Consider the following 26,547-nt stretch of genomic DNA (forward strand, 5'->3'; position numbering starts at 1 on the left):
GCCGACAAATCTGCGGTAACTGTGTGATGCCATCATGTCAATATGGACCAAAATCTCTGAGGAATGCTTCCAGCACCTTGTTGTATCTATGCCACGAAGAATTGAGGCAGTTCTGAAGGCAAAAGGAGGTCCAACCCGTTACTAGCATGGTGTACCTAATAAAGTGGCCGGTGAGTGTATATGTGCAGTATACACCCAGTATATGTATATACACTCAGCGGCCACTTTATTAGGTACACCATGCTAGTAACGGGTTGGACCCCCTTTTGCCTTCAGAACTGCCTCAATTCTTCGTGGCATAGATACAACAAGGTGCTGGAAGCATTCCTCAGAGATTTTGGTCCATATTGACATGATGGCATCACACAGTTACCGCAGATTTGTCGGCTGCACATCCATGATGCGAATCTCCCGTTCCACCACATCCCAAAGATGCTCTATTGGATTGAGATCTGGTGACTGTGGAGGCCATTTGTGTCCAGTGACCTCATTGTCATGTTCAAGAAACCAGTCTGAGATGCTTCCAGCTTTATGACATGGCGCATTATCCTGCTGAAAGTAGCCGTCAGATGTTACAGGGTACATTGTGCTCATAAAGGGATGGACATGGTCAGCAACAATACTCAGGTAGGCTGTGGCGTTGTACCAAGGGGCCCAAAGACACCATGACACCACCACCACCAGCCTGACCCGCTGATACAAGGCAGGATGGATCCGCGCTTTCATGTTGTTGACGCCAAATTCTGACCCTACCAACCGAATGTCGCAGCAGAAATCGAGACTCATCAGACCAGGCAACGTTTTTCCAATCTTCTACTGTCCAATTTCGATGAGCTTGTGCAAATTGTAGCCTCAGTTTCCTGTTCTTAGCTGAAAGGAGTGTCACCCGTGTGGTCTTCTGCTGCTGTAGCCCATCTGCCTCAAAGTTGGACGTAATGTGCGTTCAGAGATGCTCTTCTGCCTACCTTGGTTGTACCGGGTGGCGATTTCAGTCACTGTTGCCTTTCTATCAGCTCGAACCAGTCTGCCCATTCTCCTCTGACCTCTGGCATCAACAAGGCATTTCCGCCCACAGAACTGCCGCTCACTGGATGTTTTTTCTTTTTCGGACCATTCTCTGTAAACCCTAGAGATGGTTGTGCGTGAAAATCCCAGTAGATCAGCAGTTTCTGAAATACTCAGACCAGCCCTTCTGGCACCAACAACCATGCCACGTTCAAAGGCCACAAATCACCTTTCTTCCCCATACTGATGCTCGGGAGAACTGCAGGAGATTGTCTTGACCATGTCTACATGCCTAAATGCACTGAGTTGCCGCCATGTGATTGGCTGATTAGAAATTAAGTGTTAACGAGCAGTTGGACAGGTGTAACTAATAAAGTGGCCGGTGAGTGTATATGTGCAGTATACACCCAGTATATGTATATATATGTGCAGTATACACCCAGTATATGTATATATATGTGCAGTATACACCCAGTATATGTATATATATGTGCAGTATACACCCAGTATATGTATATATGTGCAGTATACACCCAGTATATGTATATATATGTGCAGTATACACCCAGTATATGTATATATGTGCAGTATACACCCAGTATATGTATATATAGGTGCAGTATACACCCAGTATATGTATATATATGTGCAGTATACACCCAGTATATGTATATATGTGCAGTATACACCCAGTATATGTATATATGTGCAGTATACACCCAGTATATGTATATATGTGCAGTATACACCCAGTATATGTATATATATGTGCAGTATACACCCAGTATATGTATATATGTGCAGTATACACCTAGTATATGTATATATAGGTGCAGTATACACCCAGTATATGTGTATATATATGTGCAGTATACACCCAGTATATGTATATATATGTGCAGTATACACCCAGTATATGTATATATATGTGCAGTATACACCCAGTATATGTATATATGTGCAGTATACACCCAGTATATGTATATATAGGTGCAGTATACACCCAGTATATGTATATATGTGCAGTATACACCCAGTATATGTATATATATGTGCAGTATACACCCAGTATATGTATATATATGTGCAGTATACACCCAGTATATGTATATATATGTGCAGTATACACACAGTGGGGCAGATTTACTTACCCGGCCCATTTGCGATCCAGCGGCGCGTTCTCTGCTCTGGATTCGGGTCCGGCCGGGATTTAAGAAGGTAGTTCCTCCGATGTCCACCAGGTGGCGCTACTGCGCTGAAAAGTATCTCAACGCGCCGGAATGCACCACCTCGGACCAGGTGAAGGTAAGCGCTCCCCAAGCGACACTTTTTCGGTTTTTAAATGCGGCGGTTTTTCCGAATACGTCGGGTTTTCGTTCGGCCATGCCCCCCGATTTCGGTCGCGCGCATGCCGGCGCCGATGCGCCACAATCCGATCACGTGCGCCACAATCCCGGGGCAATTCAGGTACAATCGGCGCAAATCGGAAATATTCGGGTAACACGTCGGGAAAACGCGAATCGGGCCCTTAGTAAATGACCCCCAGTATATTTATATATAGGTGCAGTATACACCCAGTATATGTATATATGTGCAGTATACACCCAGTATATGTACATATGTGCAGTATACACCCAGTATATGTATATATGTGCAGTATACACCCAGTGGGGGTCATTTACTAAGGGCCCGATTCGGGTTTTCCCGACGTGTTACCCGAATATTTCCGATTTGCGCCGATTGTACCTGAATTGCCCCGGGTTTTTGGCGCACGCGATCGGATTGTGGCGCATCGGCGCCGGTATGCGCGCGACGGAAATCGGGGGGCGTGGCCGAACGAAAACCCGACCTATTCGGAAAAACCACCGCATTTTTAAAAAAATTGTGTCGCGAAATTTACACTTACCTTCATCCTGGATAGGCCGGTGTATTTCGAGGCATTCCAGCGGACTTCAGCGCAGCATCGCCACCTGGTGGACGTCGGAGGAACTGCTTTGATGAATCCCGGCCGGACCCGAATCCAGCGCAGAGAACGCGCCGCTGGATCACGAACGGACCGGGTAAGTAAATCTGCCCCAGTATATGTATATATGTGCAGTATACACCCAGTATATGTATATATGTGCAGTATAAACCCAGTATATGTATATATAGGTGCAGTATACACCCAGTATATGTATATATATGTGCAGTATACACCTAGTATATGTATATATATGTGCAGTATACACCCAGTATATGTATATATGTGCAGTATACACCCAGTGGGGCAGATTTACTTACCCGGTCCGTTCGCGATCCAGCGGCGCGTTCTCTGCACTGGATTCGGGTCCGGCCGGGATTTATGATGGTAGTTCCTCCGCCGTCCACCAGGTGGCGCTGCTGCGCTGAAGTCCGCTGGAATGCCTCGAAATACACCGGCCTATCCAGGATGAAGGTGAGTGAAATTTTCGCAACACAATTTTTTTTTAAATGCGGCGGTTTTTCCGAATACGTCAGGTTTTCGTTCGGCCACGCCCCCCGATTTCCGTCGCGTGCATACCGGCGCCGATGCGCCAAATTCCGATCGCGTGCGCCAAAATCCCGGGGCAATTCAGGTACAATCGGCGCAAATCGGAAATATTCGGGTAACACGTCGGGAAAACGCGAATCGGGCCCTTAGTAAATGACCCCCAGTATATGTATATATAGGTGCAGTATACACCCAGTATATGTATATATATGTGCAGTATACACCTAGTATATGTATATATATGTGCAGTATACACCTAGTATATGTATATATATGTGCAGTATACCCCCAGTATATGTATATATGTGCAGTATACACCCAGTATATGTATATAAATGTGCAGTATACACCCAGTATATGTATATATAGGTGCAGTATACACCCAGTATATGTATATATATGTGCAGTATACACCTAGTATATGTATATATGTGCAGCATACACCTAGTATATGTATATATATGTGCAGTATACACCCAGTATATGTATATATAGGTGCAGTATACACCCAGTATATGTATATATATGTGCAGTATACACCCAGTATATGTATATACACTCACCGGCCACTTTATTAGGTACACCATGCTAGTAACGGGTTGGACCCCCTTTTGCCTTCAGAACTGCCTCAATTCTTCGTGGCATAGATACAACAAGGTGCTGGAAGCTCCTCAGAGATTTTGCTCCATATTGACATGATGGCATCACACAGTTGCCGCAGATTTGTCGGCTGCACATCCATGATGCGAATCTCCCGTTCCACCACATCCCAAAGATGCTCTATTGGATTGAGATCTGGTGACTGTGGAGGCCATTTGAGTCCAGTGACCTCATTGTCATGTTCAAGAAACCAGTCTGAGATGATTCCAGCTTTATGACATGGCGCATTATCCTGCTGAAAGTAGCCATCAGATGTTACAGGGTACATTGTGCTCATAAAGGGATGGACATGGTCAGCAACAATACTCAGGTAGGCTGTGGCGTTGTACCAAGGGGCCCAAAGAGTGCCAAGAAAATATTCCCCACACCATGACACCACCACCACCAGCCTGAACCGTTGATACAAGGCAGGATGGATCCATGCTTTCATGTTGTTGACGCCAAATTCTGACCCTACCAACCGAATGTCGCAGCAGAAATCGAGACTCATCAGACCAGGCAACGTTTCTCCAATCTTCTACTGTCCAATTTCGATGAGTTTGTGCAAATTGTAGCCTCAGTTTCCTGTTCTTAGCTGAAAGGAGTGGCACCCGGTGTGGTCTTCTGCTGCTGTAGCCCATCTGCCTCAAAGTTCAATGTACTGTGCGTTCAGAGATGCTCTTCTGCCTACCTTGGTTGTAACGGGTGTTGCCTTTCTATCAGCTCGAACCAGTCTGCCCATTCTCCTCTGACCTCTGGCATCAACAAGGCATTTCCGCCCACAGAACTGCCGCTCACTGGATGTTTTTTCTTTTTCGGACCATTCTCTGTAAACCCTAGAGATGGTTGTGCGTGAAAATCCCAGTAGATCAGCAGTTTCTGAAATACTCAAACCAGCCCTTCTGGCACCAACAACCATGCCACGTTCAAAGGCCTCAAATCACCTTTCTTCCCCATACTGATGCTCGGTTTGAACTGCAGGAGATTGTCTTGACCATGTCTACATGCCTAAATGCACTGAGTTGCCGCCATGTGATTGGCTGATTAGAAATTAAGTGTTAACGAGCAGTTGGACAGGTGTACCTAATAAAGTGGCCGGTGAGTGTATATGTGCAGTATACACCCAGTATATGTATATATATGTGCAGTATACACCCAGTATATGTATATATAGGTGCAGTATACACCCAGTATATGTATATATGTGCAGTATACACCCAGTATATGTATATATGTGCAGTATACACCCAGTATATGTATATATGTGCAGTATACACCCAGTATATGTATATATAGGTGCAGTATACACCCAGTATATGTATATATGTGCAGTATACACCCAGTATATGTATATATATGTGCAGTATACACCCAGTATATGTATATATGTGCAGTATACACACAGTGGGGCAGATTTACTTACCCGGCCCATTTGCGATCCAGCGGCGCGTTCTCTGCTCTGGATTCGGGTCCGGCCGGGATTTAAGAAGGTAGTTCCTCCGATGTCCACCAGGTGGCGCTACTGCGCTGAAAAGTATCTCAACGCGCCGGAATGCACCACCTCGGACCAGGTGAAGGTAAGCGCTCCCCAAGCGACACTTTTTCGGTTTTTAAATGCGGCGGTTTTTCCGAATACGTCGGGTTTTCGTTCGGCCATGCCCCCCGATTTCGGTCGCGCGCATGCCGGCGCCGATGCGCCACAATCCGATCACGTGCGCCACAATCCCGGGGCAATTCAGGTACAATCGGCGCAAATCGGAAATATTCGGGTAACACGTCGGGAAAACGCGAATCGGGCCCTTAGTAAATGACCCCCAGTATATTTATATATAGGTGCAGTATACACCCAGTATATGTATATATGTGCAGTATACACCCAGTATATGTACATATGTGCAGTATACACCCAGTATATGTATATATGTGCAGTATACACCCAGTGGGGGTCATTTACTAAGGGCCCGATTCGGGTTTTCCCGACGTGTTACCCGAATATTTCCGATTTGCGCCGATTGTACCTGAATTGCCCCGGGTTTTTGGCGCACGCGATCGGATTGTGGCGCATCGGCGCCGGTATGCGCGCGACGGAAATCGGGGGGCGTGGCCGAACGAAAACCCGACGTATTCGGAAAAACCACCGCATTTTTAAAAAAATTGTGTCGCGAAATTTACACTTACCTTCATCCTGGATAGGCCGGTGTATTTCGAGGCATTCCAGCGGACTTCAGCGCAGCATCGCCACCTGGTGGACGTCGGAGGAACTGCTTTGATGAATCCCGGCCGGACCCGAATCCAGCGCAGAGAACGCGCCGCTGGATCACGAACGGACCGGGTAAGTAAATCTGCCCCAGTATATGTATATATGTGCAGTATACACCCAGTATATGTATATATGTGCAGTATAAACCCAGTATATGTATATATAGGTGCAGTATACACCCAGTATATGTATATATATGTGCAGTATACACCTAGTATATGTATATATATGTGCAGTATACACCCAGTATATGTATATATGTGCAGTATACACCCAGTGGGGCAGATTTACTTACCCGGTCCGTTCGCGATCCAGCGGCGCGTTCTCTGCACTGGATTCGGGTCCGGCCGGGATTTATGATGGTAGTTCCTCCGCCGTCCACCAGGTGGCGCTGCTGCGCTGAAGTCCGCTGGAATGCCTCGAAATACACCGGCCTATCCAGGATGAAGGTGAGTGAAATTTTCGCGACACAATTTTTTTTTAAATGCGGCGGTTTTTCCGAATACGTCAGGTTTTCGTTCGGCCACGCCCCCCGATTTCCGTCGCGTGCATACCGGCGCCGATGCGCCAAATTCCGATCGCGTGCGCCAAAATCCCGGGGCAATTCAGGTACAATCGGCGCAAATCGGAAATATTCGGGTAACACGTCGGGAAAACGCGAATCGGGCCCTTAGTAAATGACCCCCAGTATATGTATATATAGGTGCAGTATACACCCAGTATATGTATATATATGTGCAGTATACACCTAGTATATGTATATATATGTGCAGTATACACCTAGTATATGTATATATATGTGCAGTATACCCCCAGTATATGTATATATGTGCAGTATACACCCAGTATATGTATATAAATGTGCAGTATACACCCAGTATATGTATATATAGGTGCAGTATACACCCAGTATATGTATATATATGTGCAGTATACACCTAGTATATGTATATATGTGCAGCATACACCTAGTATATGTATATATATGTGCAGTATACACCCAGTATATGTATATATAGGTGCAGTATACACCCAGTATATGTATATATAGGTGCAGTATACACCCAGTATATGTATATACACTCACCGGCCACTTTATTAGGTACACCATGCTAGTAACGGGTTGGACCCCCTTTTGCCTTCAGAACTGCCTCAATTCTTCGTGGCATAGATACAACAAGGTGCTGGAAGCTCCTCAGAGATTTTGCTCCATATTGACATGATGGCATCACACAGTTGCCGCAGATTTGTCGGCTGCACATCCATGATGCGAATCTCCCGTTCCACCACATCCCAAAGATGCTCTATTGGATTGAGATCTGGTGACTGTGGAGGCCATTTGTGTCCAGTGACCTCATTGTCATGTTCAAGAAACCATTCTGAGATGATTCCAGCTTTATGGCATGGCTCATTATCCTACTGAAAGTAGCCATCAGATGTTACAGGGTACATTGTGCTCATAAAGGGATGGACATGGTCAGCAACAATACTCAGGTAGGCTGTGGCGTTACCAAGGGGCCCAAAGAGTGCCAAGAAAATATTCCCCACACCATGACACCACCACCACCAGCCTGAACCGTTGATACAAGGCAGGATGGATCCATGCTTTCATGTTGTTGACGCCAAATTCTGACCCTACCAACCGAATGTCGCAGCAGAAATCGAGACTCATCAGACCAGGCAACGTTTTTCCAATCTTCTACTGTCCAATTTCGATGAGCTTGTGCAAATTGTAGCCTCAGTTTCCTGTTCTTAGCTGAAAGGAGTGTCACCCGGTGTGGTCTTCTGCTGCTGTAGCCCATCTGCCTCAAAGTTCAATGTACTGTGCGTTCAGAGATGCTCTTCTGCCTACCTTGGTTGTAACGGGTGTTGCCTTTCTATCAGCTCGAACCAGTCTGCCCATTCTCCTCTGACCTCTGGCATCAACAAGGCATTTCCGCCCACAGAACTGCCGCTCACTGGATGTTTTTTCTTTTTCGGACCATTCTCTGTAAACCCTAGAGATGGTTGTGCGTGAAAATCCCAGTAGATCAGCAGTTTCTGAAATACTCAAACCAGCCCTTCTGGCACCAACAACCATGCCACGTTCAAAGGCCTCAAATCACCTTTCTTCCCCATACTGATGCTCGGTTTGAACTGCAGGAGATTGTCTTGACCATGTCTACATGCCTAAATGCACTGAGTTGCCGCCATGTGATTGGCTGATTAGAAATTAAGTGTTAACGAGCAGTTGGACAGGTGTACCTAATAAAGTGGCCGGTGAGTGTATATGTGCAGTATACACCCAGTATATGTATATATATGTGCAGTATACACCCAGTATATGTATATATAGGTGCAGTATACACCCAGTATATGTATATATGTGCAGTATACACCCAGTATATGTATATATGTGCAGTATACACCCAGTATATGTATATATAGGTGCAGTATACACCCAGTATATGTATATATATGTGCAGTATACACCCAGTATATGTATATATATATGTGCAGTATACACCCAGTATATGTATATATATGTGCAGTATACACCCAGTATATGTATATATATGTGCAGTATACACCCAGTATATGTATATATGTGCAGTATACACCCAGTATATGTATATATATGTGCAGTATACACCCAGTATATGTATATATATGTGCAGTATACACCCAGTATATGTATATATGTGCAGTATACACCCAGTATATGTATATATATGTGCAGTATACACCCAGTATATGTATATATGTGCAGTATACACCCAGTATATGTATATATATATATATATGTGCAGTATACACCCAGTATATGTATATATATATATGTGCAGTATACACCCAGTATATGTATATATATGTGCAGTATACACCCAGTATATGTATATATATGTGCAGTATACACCCAGTATATGTATATATATGTGCAGTATACACCCAGTATATGTATATATGTGCAGTATACACCCAGTATATGTATATATATGTGCAGTATACACCCAGTATATGTATATATGTGCAGTATACACCCAGTATATGTATATATATGTGCAGTATACACCCAGTATATGTGTATATATGTGCAGTATACACCCAGTATATGTATATATGTGCAGTATACACCCAGTATATGTATATATGTGCAGTATACACCCAGTATATGTATATATGTGCAGTATACACCCAGTATATGTATATATAGGTGCAGTATACACCCAGTATATGTATATATGTGCAGTATACACCCAGTATATGTATATATGTGCAGTATACACCCAGTATATGTATATATGTGCAGTATACACCCAGTATATGTATATATGTGCAGTATACACCCAGTATATGTATATATATGTGCAGTATACACCCAGTATATGTATATATATGTGCAGTATACACCCAGTATATGTATATATGTGCAGTATACACCCAGTATATGTATATATGTGCAGTATACACTTGGCGATCGCTCCTGCAGGAGGTGAGATGGCGATGACTTTGCTGGGCGGCTTTGTTAGCTTTCCCTTCCCCACATGTCATATCACCATCAACTCTTCTTCTATCCCCAAAGATTACTAACTGCGGATCGATTGCCCTGACAAGCCCGGCCGCGGCCTACACGCGCCCCGGATACTTCATTTATTTGCCATGGTGGATATTCTAGAGTGGAATTTAATCAATAGATAATTCATTAATTCTGATCCTGAAGTATGACGGGGCCGCGTGGCGGGAGGACGTCCGTCTTGTTTTAACTTTGAAAATAATATAACCCGGTCTGTAATACATAATGTATGAGGCAAGTACACAGGAACCCTCCCGAATATATACAGGGGCCGAGGTGGGGTCCTGCGCTTTACTGTAAGGTCCTACAGAGCAATGACATGTAAGATAGATAGATAGATATGATATAGATAGATATGATATAGATAGGAGATAGATAGATAGATATGAGATAGATAGATAGATAGATATGAGATAGATAGATATGAGATAGATAGATAGATAGATAGATAGATAGATAGATATGAGATAGATAGATAGATAGATAGGAGATAGATAGATATGAGATAGATAGATAGGAGATAGATAGATAGATAGATAGATAGATAGGAGATAGATAGATATGAGATAGATATGAGATAGATAGATAGATAGATAGATAGATATGAGATAGATAGATAGATAGATAGATAGATAGATAGATAGATAGATAGATAGATAGATAGGAGATAGATAGATAGATACGAGATAGATAGATACGAGATAGATAGATAGATAGATAGATAGATAGATAGATAGGAGATAGATAGATAGATAGATACGAGATAGATAGATAGATAGATAGATAGATAGATAGATAGATAGATAGGAGATAGATAGATAGATAGATATGAGATAGATAGATAGATATGAGATAGATAGATAGATAGATATGAGATAGATAGATAGAAGATAGATAGATAGATAGATAGATAGATAGATAGATAGATAGATAGATAGATATGAGATAGATAGATAGATAGATAGATAGATAGATAGATATGAGATAGATAGAAAGAAAGATATGAGATAGATAGAAAGATAGATAGATAGATATGAGATAGATAGATATAAGATAGATAGATAGATAGATAGATATGAGATAGATAGATAGATAGATAGATAGATAGATAGATAGATAGATAGATAGATATGAGATAGATAGATATGAGATAGATAGATGTGAGATAGATAGATAGATAGATAGATAGGAGATAGATAGATAGATAGATAGGAGATAGATAGATAGATAGATAGATAGATAGATAGATAGATAGGAGATAGATATGAGATAGATAGATAGATTGAAATGAGATAGATAGATAGATAGATAGATAGATAGATAGATAGATAGATATGGGATAGATAAATTCAATTCGATTTCTTGTATTGTGCAACTACAACCCCCAGTATCCCTGTATATACAGAAGCTAAATCTACATAAACCTTGTAGGTGAGATCTATATTATGAGGTTCTGCCACTGCTTAAATATGTATTACGTCGTTCTGAGGTGTGTATTATCATGTTCTGCAACTGCTGAGGTGTTTATTATGATGTTCTGCAGCAGCTGAGGTGTGTATCATGAGGTTCTCCAGCAGCTGAGGTGTGTATTATGATGTTCTGCAGCAGCTGAGGTGTGTATCATGAGGTTCTGCAGCAGCTGAGGTGTGTATTATCATGTTCTGCAACAGCTGAGGGTGTATCAAGAGGTTCTGCAGCAGCTGAGGTATCATAAGATTCTTCTGCACCTGACATGGCCACTAGGACCTATACATTAGTTGTGATGGATCTTCTGTATGTATTTGTGCAGATCAGTGGAGGTCCGGTGGTCTCCTCCAGAAGAACCTAACGGCATCATTCTTGGTTATGAGCTCAGGAGAAGACATGAGCGGCCATGTAACTCTAGGAGGAAATTGTCACTGGAGGAAAAGGGTCCATTTTGCTTCTTTATCAAATGCAAGAAAGGAGAAGACATCTGTGGGGGTCAGTGCTACGACCCTCTCCAGCAGGTAACACTACGGATACATGGAATTCCAGCCTTAACTCTTCATTGCCAACAATATTACTTTTATTTGGTTCTGTTTCTGTGTGAACCCATGTCAAGGGTTAATCTACTTCCCATAAGATTATGTATGTTTATGAAAACATACTGCAAAGTGGTTGTCATAGCCCCTCCCCTTTGAGTTGGAGAAAGTTGTAATACCAAACCCAACCTGAAGACAACAGTGGCGCTGTTTGTAGAAAGAAGAAAACATGAAAATCTCCTCTAGAAGGGAGAAACTCTGTTTTCTGCTTCATGTCATTAGTCACAATATTGAGGCAGATTTACTTAACCGGTCCCGTCGCGATCGCGCGGTGCGTTGTCTGACGAGGATCCGGGTCACCATGGTCGTGCGTCCGAGTTCCTTCCTGTATCACTGCTGCTGCACAGAGGTCCGCCGGAGTTCACCTTCTTCTTCCTGGTGCATGTAAGTGCTGATCTTGCGACACAAATCCTTTTTTAAATTCCGCGGTTTGTCTGAATCCATCGGGTTGTCCGACGGCCACGCCCCTCGATTTCTGTCGCGTGCAAGCCGGCGCCGATGCGCCACAATCCGATCGCGTGCTCCAAAATCCCAGGGCAATTCGGTGCAAAACGGAAATATTCGGGAAACCCAACGAAAGTGCGGCGTTCGGACCCTTAGTAAATGAGCCCCATTGTCTTTAAGAGACTCTCCCAAGTTTGATTGTTATCCCCTACCCACAGGATTTATCCCCTGAATTTTGGGGAATTACAACCAACCGCTCCAGTAATTACTATGAATGTTATCTGATAGGGGGTAATCAAACTTTGTACAATCCATTTAAGGAGTAAGGAGTAAGACACTTTCTTTCCTTTTAGAGGAGAGCTCATTTGCATATTATGTCCCAGAGAACTCCCCCCTATACCCCCATTAAGAGGACACATAACCCCCTAAAAGTACCTAAAAAGCAAATCTCATAGACACATTTCTTGGTTAATTCAGCCAATTCTCCCTTATGCATGCAAATAAGGCACATAAATTTGCAAAAGGTAGGGATTGTATCTAGTGCCACCAATCATTATCTGTTCTGGGGACTTACACTGTAGCGAGTAGATTGCCATCGGTGTCTTTAGAGAGACAGGTTTCTTTCTTTTAGATCATAAATCATTAGCATATTCACCCATTCTATTGTTTCCTCTACCAATTCCCTCTTTTGGGCAGCAGGACATGCAAATTAGCACTATGCAAATGAGCTCTCCTCCTGCAAGTAGAAATTGTAACTACTGCTTGCAATCATTAGCTACTTAGTTGATCTGTACTGTAGCTACCTGTACTAGAAAGTCAGTTTATTCCTTCTGGTGGAGAGCTCATTTGCATACTCTTTCCCAGGAAGCATTGCCTGCACAAATCCCTACATCAGCTAGCGAGCTAGTAACCATCCCTACGCCCTAACAGCACCTTAAACTACAGCAAACTTCATTGTCCAATGTCCCACTACCTGATTAATTTGCCCAGGTCTACCTAATTGACCAGAGAATATGCAAATATGCAAAGTTCTATGCAAATTAGCTCTTCTCCAGAAGGAAGTGCAGCCAATCATTATCTACTTGATCCACTGTTGACTTACAGGGGCACATTTACTAAGGGTCCGAACACCACATTTTTGTCGCGTTTCGCAATTTATTTCAGATTTGCGCTAAATTACACGCGATCGAATTGTGGCGCACTTGCGTGCATCACAAATCGGGGGGGGGGGGCGTGGACATCGGACATTCCGGATCGTCGTCGTCGAAGGGACGGGTAAGTAAATGTGCCCCACAGTGTAACTACCTTCAGTAGACTCTATGGAATCAGCTCACTTCCTTCCAGAGGAGAGCTAATTTGCATAATTTTTCCCAGGTTGCACTGCCTGTAGTGAGAATCCAAACCTTCAAAAGTTACAAAGTCCATTGATAAATTTATGACATTTCTGTGTTAATTCACATGATTCTCCGTTTTTGGACATCATTATAATTTCAATCATGATCGGGCAAGCGACACCTCGCCGTGAAAAGACCTTCCGTAATTCATTAGGAGGGAAATTTCCCCCCCCCCTAAATTGTTGCATTTTTGCAGATGAATTCTTCTATTAACTGCTGTTTAGTCTCCGGATCGATACGTTGGGAGCGCTCGGCGGGAGATTCCAAATGGCTTTTTATTGACAAATTGCGCTGGAAAACTCTCGGATGACGAGTCGTAATGTAATAATGTAGCAATTTGTCAACAGCGACGCAGCGGCCCACCGGCCAGTGGCCATTAGTAAATTCACCAAATATTCTCCGCGAATGTGAGACAATAATTAAAATCTGATTGAGAAGAGAATTATAAATGATCCTGAAGTGAACAAGTTTAGCCTTAGGTGGCGGTAAAAAACGTTGCGAATGTCATCGGACGGTCATGGCTTTTATGATTTTTGCATTATGTTGATTCCGTCGCGGTTTCGAAATGACATTAGGACGTGACTAATGGGGGTAAAATGACCATTTTTAACATGAAAACTCCCCGATCTTGGCCATTTACACTCTATTACGGCTATAATTGTCCCGCCTTTTATGGCCGGACGTTGCCGCTAAGTCAACAAGCCTTCGATGGGTTTATGATGTGTATATGATGATTAACTGGACGCGTTTCGGGGAGCCTAATCACAAAGCGTTTACATTGGGAGGCTTCGCTCACCGAGCAGCCAGAGTTGTCGTATCGTAGAAATCATTGCCAGATGGACAGAAGACAAAGACCTAATGAACGGGATGAAGAGCGTATAACATTAGCGCGGCCTCGCTGCCAGTAAAGCCGGCGCCGGCTGATTCCCACCGACGTAGCTGTTTGCTCTGAATAACTAATTTAATAAAACTGAATTTCTCTCAAGTCAGCGTCAACCCCTAAAATTCAATTTGGATACATCAGCTGCGGGGAATTTTTTTATTTAATTTTTTATTATTATTATTTTTTTTTTTCTTGGCTTTTCTCGGATTCTGTACCTTTCACATTGAAAATGGATGATGCGAGGATTCTGTGCAGAGGGGAGATGTATAGACTGCAATGTCGGCTGTTTTATGAGGGTTGGGTTTTATTTATTTATAAAACTGCTTCCCATTGCTGACAGTATATGACAGGCGAGGATCGGGTGCATCGATGTACTGCCGGACGCTCCTGCCGGAAGAAATGCGTCAAGTGAGGGTCCAAATTTTATGCTAAATTTAATTAATTTAATATGGGTCAGACACACACACACACAAAAAAAAAACATTATTAAAAAATATTCGCCGGATGAGTGAACCCAAACCACAATGGTACCTAACCTTCAGCTAGAAGTCCGGTTTCAGTGTGTTTGGGTGCACCGCCGCTGGCTCTGATCATGGTGTTTACTGTTTACTGAAGTGATGACCTCATGGGGAAGTGATGACCTTATGGGGAAGTGATGACCTTATGGGTAGTGACGATCCTACGGAACACGGCGGCACATATGCATTCAAAGGGTTAGCACTCTCCATCGGCACCAGCAATGATCATAGGTGTTAAGTAGTGAGGAGTGGACCCACACCTTTAAATACTGCCAGCGGCATTTAATGGGTTAACACCCACAAACGGTGCCAGCACCGATCGCAAGTGTTCATGGTGAGTGGTCAATAGTGATGAGCAGATCTGTCCCTTTAAATGCTGACAGGGGCTTCGCCAGTGGCAAGGGTTTACTCTCGTGATCGGGTGTTAATGGGGGTATTTAGTTACCCGAACTGAACATTTTGTTCAAGGAACTTGGCGGATAGAGATGAGCAGACCCAAACCCATATTGGGGCACATTTACTTACCCGGTCCGAGGAGTTCACAGAAAGTGCATTGTCCAATCATGCCCTGTGCCACGATTCACTAAGATCGTGCTCCCGATATCCTGCATGTGTCGCTTCCCCGCTCAGGTCCCCGGAGTTCACCTTCTTCTTCCTGGTGCATGAAAGTGCATTGTCTTGCGACACAATTTGAAACTTAAATCCCGCGCTCAGTCCGAATCAGTCGGATCGTCCGATGGCCCACCCCCTGATTTCTGTTGCATGAAAGCCAGCGCAGCGGCGCCAAAATCCGATCACGTGCGACACAATCCCAGCACATCCCTGTAATATACCTGTCAAAGCTGCGCAAATCCCGAAAACAGTGAACTGACCGACAAAAGTGCGATCCGCGGCCCTTAGTAATAAGCCCCATTGCCGTATTGGCTGCCAGTTCAGCAAATTAATGCCCCAAGCTACTAGCCCTGGCTCTGATTGGCCAGGAGGAATCCCCTGGCCAATCAAAGCAATGGCTTGTTGATAGGGTTGTTAATTTTCTAGATTGGCTGTTTGGCATCCAATTAGGCAATATGTCCGGCTTGTGTGGGGCATACCCAACCGGGATGCTTGGGTCGGCTCATTTTTATTGGCGAACCAGAACCTTAAAGGGTCCGTTCATCCCTAGTCCAACAACCAGACCCAGCACCAATCAGATATGTATGAAGACAAGGAGGGGGAGATGGAAGATAAGGGCTCCTACACTGTTTGGCACTCTTTTGATTTCTGGGGCCCCAAGCAATTGAACAGTGTCTATAAAATCCCTTTAAGGATACAAAAGAAAATTCTATTAGGACATCCTCTACTAGGGGTTAGTAGAATAATACATTTCTACTTACTGTTCTTTGCCTCTTTTACCATCACTGCTGCACACCCCTCCCAAGATGTCTTCAGGCAGCGACCCTCCGCAGCCAATGATTGGCTGAGAAGTTCTCCTACTGCTTCCTGTGGGTGGAGACACCCAGGAAGTGGATAACAAAGGGGATTGGGATCGGTGGTAATGGAGTGAAAAGGGATGAGGGTGCAAAAAATAAAATTTAAATATAGAGCCCTTGTAAATATGATTTTACTTTATTTTTTATCACACCAACCCCTTTTATAGTGACACAGAAATAATATGAACTCCAATACTAAGGTGTGAGAGATCCAATGATCGCATTGGAAAATAAAAGCAAAGTTTCAAAAAATATAAAGAATGAAAAATTAAAAATTCAGATTTCACATTTAAAAGTATTTGAAAATAAATAGAATATTAATAAAAAATAAATAAAATAATAATAAAAATGTCACCCGTACTGTCAACACTGGAACGGAAACAAAAATCTAGATGGGCCAAAATTTGTTTTTATGTAAAATGTTTTTTTTTTTGCTTTAGCCACAATTATTATTTATTTTTTTGCCCTTAATTTGTACTATAAAACCAAATATCAGCCTCCAAGTGCAGTGGGGGCGGGCTCCCAGCCTCCAAGTGCAGTGGGGGCGGGCTCAAATATAAACATTAGCAATAATAGTGGACCTGCTTCAGCCTCATATAACTCCTATGTTTAGCCTCTGCCTTGATTTTGCCTGTTTATAGGCAAATAGAGCAAAGCAGGCTCCGCCTCCATTGCACTTGCAGTCCGATTTCCCGAAATAGTCGATCATTGATGCATTGCTATATCAGTTTTGTGTACTGTTATTGATGTGGATGCATTTTGGACCTGTCAGTACATCATTTTCTATATTAGTACTTACACAAACCCATATACAGTGATGACATCATAAGACCCACCTCTATTCCTTCCTCTAACAGGTGTGCTGCCATGATGTTTTACATGGCAGACAGGATGGATACGAGTGCTGCGCACAGGATTACATTGCATCTATAGACAATACATCACGGATATGTTGTGGGGGTCAAGTTCATGTGGTGAAGCCCGACCATCGCTGTTGTGGAGGATATTACGTCAAACTTCATGCCGGTAAGAGAAATCCTGTATTCTGATTGCATTATACATCCCTGATTGCAAGGTCATGCCAGGGTCTAATTCCTGAGAGAACTTTCTAACCACAGTAGGGTCTAACATCCAATGGTGGTAGACCATGAGAACTTCTTCCTTCACAAAGTAATGTTGTGTATATACAGTGTCGGACTGGCCCACCAGAGTACCAGAGGATCCTCCGGTGGGCCCTGGCTCAAACTAAAACTGAACCCCAGAGGTCCATCAGAAAACACCACAATTTGGAGGCTGCTAGAGTATATATCCTGGGGGATAATGAAGAGTGGGCCCCCGGATTGATTTTCTCTGGTGGGCCTAAGGAACCCCAGTCCGACACTGTGTGTATATACCTTTAAGAGATGTCTGTTGGGGTCTATCTTTCGTGCACCATGCTACATTGTGTTGTGTTATCTTGTCTTGGAAGCATTCATCAGACGCTGTAGATGGTCCCACCACCATCTTAGAGAAGCTCTGGAGGCCTAGTTTCACGCATGGCCAGAAATCTATAGACACAGGTGAAGTGTAGGTATCAGCCATCTTGGTTCATGTAGAGATTGATCACTTGCTTTCCCTGGTTCCATAGGAACATGCAGAAGAGCTTTTTAGAAAGGTCTAAGTAATCCTGGAAAGAAAAACAGTCCTACTCGCGCCATTACACAATAGTATCTAGAAGTATACCAAGAAACTGGCCAACTCATACAAGTCAGAAACACTATAATTAAGGTTCCTGGATGTCTTCTATGGGAGGAGATATGAGTCAGTGAGAAGATTGCCATGAAGCCAACGTTCAGGAGGAGATATCAGTTAGTGAGAACATTGTCATGATGCCATCAGGCAGGAGGAGGTATCATTGGCTTGGTGCCTTTTGTGCTCACTTGATCTTAGTACCGCAGTGTTTGTAGATGAGTCTTTGATGAATCCATAAAGTCAGTGGGACTTAATGATTGAGAAGACCTGTTTCAGGAAGACCAAAGGTCCAGAATGGTTTTCTAAGAAGCAAGTTGGTGAGGTTGGAGAATGGGGTAGAAGTTGGGGGAAAATACCCAACCATGAAGAAGTTACTCAACTCAGAGACTCCACATAGGAGAATTTCATTGTCTAGGGACCTGGTGCCTACATATTCTGGAATACTCTTCCTAGGTGGTGACTTGTGGCCATGAGATATGTGAAAGTATGATCACGTTGTCGCATCGTGTTGTGACCTACAAGTTGCCTTGACCATGACACACCAAGCGAACCCGGTGGTTTTTATCGTAACAACATTCACATCATTGGTTACAATTTTAGAAACTCAGCCTTGTAAACATTGGGGATCATGGTTTCCCGACAATTTCCGTTTAGCGCCGCATTTAACAGGGGTTTTTGGCGCACGTGATCAGATTTTGGCTTGCACGCGACACAAATCGGGGGGGCGGGCCGTTGGACAACCCGACGGATCTGGACTACGCACGGGATTTAACATTTCAAATTGTGTCGCAAGACACGCACTTACAAGCACTGGGAAGAAGAAGGTGAATTCCGGTGAACCTCGGCATGGAAGCGACGAATGCATGGAACTCGGGAGCATCGGGGATCGCGACAGGAGTGGGTAAGTAAATTTGCCCCATTATGTGGCTCTAACCTAAAGGTAAAAGCAACTATCAAGTATCTTGTGCTTCGCTGTAAAAATAGTTGGGAAGATTTTGTTTAACCGAAACATATCTACGACGTTCCAGTGGGTTGTCACTCAAAAACATTGCCCCGAATATGCAACAAGAGTCTTCTATTCAAATACTGTTTCGTCCTTAGTGAGTAAACTGGAACTTTCAGATTAATATATTCGTATAATGTACAACTTGAAGTTATGAGACACAGTTCAAGGATCCTTGTTCCCGAGCCGACGCCTGTTGCATCTTGAGCAGCCGGGGTCAATAACGGTCAGCAACGCCCCCGGGGGAATTAATACTCCTGACTGATACTGATGGGTCCATTGACAAAGATTACGATGCTAACAAGAATCTCTCATCGTTTAACAGAAGCCATTAAATCAGGATTCGATGTCCTCAAAAATTATCTTGAGAACATATCTGGCACAATAAGTGTCCTCACCGGGAGTTTGCATGTGTAATGAATGGCGGGCCAGCCTATGGCGTGTTTTCTTGGCTATTTCTTGTTTCCTCTACGCTGTCACCATGGTAGTCCCACAATCTTCCTGAATTGTAATAACCATTAGTTCAGATCACAGATGTAGGCTCTCTACTGATTGGTTGGCATCCCTTCCAGCATAATACTTTTTTTTTTAATGTGCAAAGGTACTTGAAATTCTGCCAATTTCGCTCCGCACATCTCCCCAGCTTTAAACCCTGGCAAAGTAATTCATATATCACAATATTCTGAATGCTCCGATGATGTCATCAGAAAAATGCTATCACACAGGAGAACCGGCAAAGGCAGTTAAATAGTCTCATTAATCTCAATGCTCCGTAATGGAAAGAATTTATTTTATAACCTCTATCTCCATCCAGTGGTCGTGAGAATTAATCTGTGTTTACATCTTTGGGGGAAGAAATGATTGGACTTGCTGTAAATCAGGACTAACTAGAGGAAAGCCGGTGGACTAGAGAAGAGCTATGACATAATAGGGAGCGCTAACTGGAAATGTAAATACAAGACGACAGAAAAAAAAAACCCTGCCCCCTGTTATGGTGTCTGGTGGGATGTCCATGATTTACGTTGGATGGAAAGTGACCAATGGAAAGGACTTTTTGATGTTGTGCGTAAAAATAATAATGATTATGCAATTATGAAACACAAAATCAAGAATACACTACTCCTTAGTTATTAGGACTAGATGACTCTGAAGGTGGCCATAGTCAGGGTTGGACTGGCCCACCAGAGAACCAGAGGATCCTCTGGTGGGCCCAGGCTTTAACTCAATGAAAAGCCCCAGAGGTCTAGCAGAAGACAACCCAATATATTTTATTTTCTGTGGAATGATAAATGGTGAACCCCCACTAAAATTTTAGCAAGTGGACCCAAAGAGCCCCAGTCTGATTCTGGGCATAGTTATTAGATAAATGTTGGTCAACCCTTTTGATTAAGGTGGCCAACCATCTACTAAATTGTATGGCTGTGTCCTTTTCTGATTATGATCAAAAAACATATACTTATCTCTGTCCCGACTCGGGTCCATAGTGGCACCTCCCATCCCCATGGACGATGTTAGTATACAGCGGCTTATTGGTGACATCCCCTAGACAGCGCGCACCTGTTGCTGCCTGCTACTGCGCCTCTTTTAGGTGGTAGAGGGCACGTGCTTGCAACACGTCCTTTCGCGATCCAGCAGTGCGTTCTCCGACGAGGATTCGGGTTTTCCGGCGATTCACTAAGGTTGTGCGCCTGATGTCCACCAGGTGTCGCTGCTGCGCAGAGGTCCGCCGCAGTTCACCAACCTATTCCCGGTGCATGTGAGTGATTGATTTTGCGACACAATTTGGTTTTTAAATTCCACTGTTTTTCCGGATCTGTTGGGTTGTCTGATAGCTACGCCCCCCGATTTCTGTCGCATGCAAGCCAGCGCTGATGCGCCACTATCCGATCGCGTGCGCCAAAATCCCGGCGGAAATTGGCGCAAAACGGAAAAAGTCTGGAAACCCCACGAAAATGCGGCTGCGGAGCCCTTAGTAAATGAGCCCCATTGAGTTAAGCTCCTAAATATTATGCAGGAAACCACTAATTTATCATCTTGATTTTTAGCCAAACAGGTGATTCTGTTCCAACATATTGGGGCTCATTTACTAAGGGTCTGCGGACGGCGATTCCGATGGGTTTCCCGAATATTTCCATTTTGCCCTGAATTGCCCTGGGTTTTTGGCACACACGATCGGATTGTGGTGCATCGGCACTGGCTTGCATGCGACAGAAATGGGGGGCATGGCCATCGGACAACCCAACAGATTCTGACAAACCGTGGAATTTAAAAATGGAATTGTGTTGCAAGATCAGCACTTACATGCACCAGGAAGAAGACGGTGAACTCCGGCGGACCTGAGCGGGGAAGCGACACATGCAGGAAATTGGACGCACGACCTTAGTGAATGGCGGCAGCTCCGAATCCTCGTCGCACCCTGGGATCGCGATAGGACTGGGTAAGTAAATGTGCCCCATTATGTGTTAGGATCCACTTTATTATCCCTATAATCTGGGTCTCTTGGCTTTGGCTTCTTACATTGGATAGAATAATGGAAAATATTTTGTTATTTTAACTTTGAAAATAAAACAATGGAAAAGCCTAAAATACCTAAAATTTGTGATGAACACTTTCAGTTGGGCACATACTTTTTTGGCACAGTATATGTATTCAGGATTGTGATTGCTTATGTGGAAGTTTAAAGAAAATCCCGTTTTAGATTATCATATTATGGATTCAGTTTTTGAGAATCATCATTGACCAGGTAATTTGATCTTAAAGGGAATGTTCATGTTGATTAAACTTTTGGCTGGAATAATTAGACGTGTCAACACAATCATGTTATTAATTAGGTGTAATTAATCATTCCGAGTTGGAAACTTGTAAATTGCCTCGATCCGCTGTTGCCTATCTGCCTGGATTGACGTTCATATCTCTTGACATCCACACGGGATTGGTTTTAGGCTCAGGTGTTCATATATTGCAGATTAAAATTATCTGTGATTTCAACTCTGAATTGCTGGAAATGTGGTAAGAATAATAAGCCATTGGTTTTGATCAGTGTCGGACTGTCTCACTGGGGAATCAGAGGATCCTCCGGTGGGCCCAAGCTCTAACCTAATACTGGACCCTAGAGATACAGCAGAAGACAACCTTATTTGGCCAAAACTATTTCCTGGAGTACCCTCAGAATAATTTTATCTGTTGGACCAAAGTACCCCAGTCAGTCACTGGTTTTGATGTACTGGACAGGTCTTCTTACTGCAGTAGATAAGGGTTTTTGGGCTCAAGACTCTGAAGAGTTTATAGACTGTTTATAAAACCATGACAGCAGCTCCATTCCTGTTTACTGGTGGTTTTTGGAACTGCAGCTCAGACCTATTTGTTTCAGTATGGTGATATTGTAGCCATGCCTTAATATGTGGAGATGTTTCTAGAAGAAAGCTGCTGTATTACATTATGTTACTAAATGCTGATATTTCGCCTGGAAATGTTCTGTCTATGAACAGGTGAGGTCTGCTGCTACAACAAGATGGAGAACCGAGTGTCTATCGGAGACGGAGAATCCTGCTGTGGGGATAAGCCCTACTCGAAGGCTGGGGCACAGATCTGCTGCGGTGGATCACTCTGGGATGGCTTTGCTCAGCACTGCTGCGGTGGCAGGATAACACCTCCAGGCTTTATCTGCTGCGGTGATGAACAGGAGGGATCTATGTACAGACAGTCACTGGGTAAGTGAGTAGATATTAGTGATAGATATTTACATGGTGCCTTTCAAGAACGTTGAGAGAGAGTACTGTTACATCATTCAGCACATCATGTCATGTAACCAGGGTGATGTCATGTATGGTCCTTTACCCGGTAACATTAACATCTTCCTCCTGTATGTATCTGATCACATGAAATCACATGGAGGATGGGGAGGAGTAGAAGTCTATGGAAGCTGCTGTGATTTCATGTGATCAGATACATACATGGGGTAGATATTAATGTTACTGGGTAAATGACTTAGATGACATCACCCTGCTCACATGACTTGAAGTGCTGAATGGTAAAGAGGCATATGGCATGGGAAGGAATACATGGGTGGGGCTGGCCGATGAAGACATGCTGCCTCTGATGCCCGGTAGGATAACATAAAGTTGATTTTATGGGGATGTGAGGGAAACAATATTTAGCCAAAGAAGGCTGGTATTTAGTTAGTTGGGCTCTACGGGAACCTGTCACTAGCTGTATTTGTGAAAAACGTGGTGACAGGTTCCCTTTACAGCTATTTTATGCCAACTCGAAATTAGAATAACTCTATAATTGCAGATAATGCTCCCTGGGAAAACCATACAAATGATTTCTCCCCCGAGGGAAGAAAATGATCTCTATAGTGCCACCTGTAGGTAACTTCCCTGTAAGTCAATATTCGAACCAATAAAAAGCCATTTCACCACTCCCAATCTATGAACTCTGGAACTAAGCCCCGGTTGTTCCAATTTCCCATGTTAACCTCTATCCATCCATACTGATCTGTGGCGATCAGACTACTGCAATCATGAAACCAGAATCCCTATCGGAATAGAGAATCAGGCCGGGCATATGCAATGACACTCAATTCTCAATGAAACTAATGGAGGTGTTGTATGTGGGTGTAATGTGGGTGTAATGTGGTGTTGGACTTGGGTTCCATAGGCCCAAAAGACAAACCTCTTCTCATCTAACCCTAAGAAGTAGACCTTATTAGCCTCCGTTTTGGCTTCCCTTCTGCTGTTTTTCCAGGTTTCAGTATTGGGTGAAAATCTGTGCCCACCGGGGGATCCTCCGATTCTCTGGTGGGCCTGTCCAACACTGCCCATTAACAGTAGCAGAATTAACATTAAAACTAGCACCAACCCCTATAACCAATAAGTCACCGCCACATTGTAAAACAAATGTTTACAAAGTTTTCACCTTTTCTTAATTGATACATTTTGTGACAAATTTTGCAAATGTCTCAGGTTGTACCTGGAAAGCCATAACAACAGTGACATCTACAGGTCATCTGACGGTCCTGCACAATGTGAAAATTATGCTAAAACATGGAAATGTAATAAAAAATACTAAAAATATATAAAGCTAAATTAGTGTATTTTTTATTCTACATATATTTTATCAGTGACTGTACAATGTACATAGAGGATCCGGAGCCTCCGTTACCGAGGTCCCGCATTGTATAAACAGCGGCCGGGTACGTCCTTTAAGGAAATAACATTGATTTGACTTTCTCACACCAAATCAAATCTCCTTTGTTCCCAGTTCAGTTGTCTTTGTCAATATGTATTTTATAAATGGAGTGAATTAACAGATGCTGCTGGATGAGAAGTGCTGGGGCAGCATTTAGGTTTTACTGCTCTCCATGGGCGGATGAGCTGCGTACGATGTAATACAAGTGTCCTGGGAGTAGGAGCATGCTCTGCATTCCCGCAGCAGACTGGATACACACAATCAGGAATATATCTGTACATACACCGGCTGTCATTGCTATGCGGTATATAGACTGACGTACGGCCTCGGACTATACACATAGGAGCTGATATTCTTTGATTCTATAGGTAACATTTATCATTATATTTTTCATTAAACAAAATTAAAATTTGCATAATATGCAAATGAGCATTTCAGCCCCCCTCAGGGGTGGGGCTTCTCCTATAACCGCCTTTACTAACTTGCACCTCTCACTCAGTCTTGATTGACAGTATTTTGCCTTGAATGGGGCACATTAACTAAGGGTCCGCACACCACATTTCCGTTGGGTTTCCCTACTATTTCCGATTTGCGCCGCATTTAACAGGGGTTTTTGGCGCACGCAATCGGATTTTGACTTTCATGCAGCAGAAATCGGGGGGCATGGCCTGATTCGGACTAAGTGCGGGATTTAAAATTCATAATTGTGTTGCAAGACAATGCACTCACATGCACCGGGAAGAAGATGGTGAACTCTGGCGGACCCGAGCGGGGAAGCGACACATGCAGGATATCGGGCGCACGATCTTGGTGAATCACGCCGGACTTCATCATCGTCGGACAGTCCGGATGAGGGATCGTGACAGGACTGGGTAAGTAAATGTGCCCCAATGTGTCACTACGCCCATGAAAACAAAATTTCAGTAGCTTTGTCCTAGCGTAGGCCTTATCCACACCGGTCAGGGCTAACAGGGTAAAGCAGGAAGAGCGGAAGGCCATGCGACTACAAGGTACTCCCTGGGTTCCTGCCTGTGTAGGTGACAGATCCCTGGCTGATGGTAAGAGGAAGACCCATGATTGTAGCCGCTGGCCAGGTATGCACACAGCTAATGGAGATGTTCAAAGCTCATGGTTCCTTTATTAGGAGAACTTCTCATGGAACAATCCAACAGCAGAAGATAAGAGTCTGGTCAAAAACGTCTTCCTCTGAAGGCAAGCAGGGCTGTCGGTTGGCTGGCTATGTCAGGATAATAGTCCTCTAGATAGCAGGAACAATGCCAGTACTTAAACCTGGACCAGTGGTCAGCTTGGCTGGAATTAAGCTCCAGGGAGCTGGGCTGGGTCTGCTACTTCGGTAGCACAGAATGAGTAGCGTGTATCTTATAGAAAACTCTCAAGACACTGACTAAGAATAACCAACAGAACAACCTCAGACTTAGCTCCTCTTAATAGACTTCTGCACAGTCTGTAATGTTCTGAGACTGCTAACCAATCACAGCCTGCTACACCTCAGGAAAGATACATTTTAGTGTAAACAAAACCATTAACCCATATGTTAACAAACATACAGACATACAAATAATGCACCTAGAAGAAACATATATGCAGCCTAACCAGGTGATCCCTGCAGTATTAGAACCTGAGAATGATGAGCGTGAAATTAAGTGGTGACCTGGGTTGCCGAGCTCAGTGGGGTTATAAATTCAACTGGGTCCCTTAAGCAAGAACTCCAGGGTTATATTTCCTAATGGCCCAAGGATTTTTAAAAATTGATTTATATTCCAGGATGTTGGCTTCTCCAAGTGCACTGGGGGCGTTACCTCACACTGCTGTGCTCTCTGCATGACTATCACAGTGTTCAACCAGAAGCCTGAGAAAACAGT

The 26,547-nt window shown here is 43.6% G+C and overlaps 1 protein-coding gene across 4 annotated transcripts in view; it reads left to right on the plus strand.

Annotated features, from left to right (window-relative positions):
- USH2A (usherin) overlaps positions 1–26,547 on the plus strand; it is a 493,686-nt gene that overhangs the window by 355,113 nt on the left and 112,026 nt on the right. For all 4 annotated transcript variants that reach the window (XM_072140122.1, XM_072140124.1, XM_072140123.1 and 1 more), the window contains exons 48-50: positions 11,759–11,957; positions 17,598–17,766; positions 22,963–23,184. In XM_072140122.1, the coding sequence (XP_071996223.1) occupies positions 11,759–11,957; positions 17,598–17,766; positions 22,963–23,184 (590 nt within the window). The remainder of the gene's footprint in view (positions 1–11,758; positions 11,958–17,597; positions 17,767–22,962; positions 23,185–26,547) is intronic.

The sequence above is a fragment of the Engystomops pustulosus genome, chromosome 3 (assembly GCF_040894005.1).
Source record: "Engystomops pustulosus chromosome 3, aEngPut4.maternal, whole genome shotgun sequence".
Taxonomy (NCBI): Eukaryota; Metazoa; Chordata; class Amphibia; order Anura; family Leptodactylidae; genus Engystomops; species Engystomops pustulosus.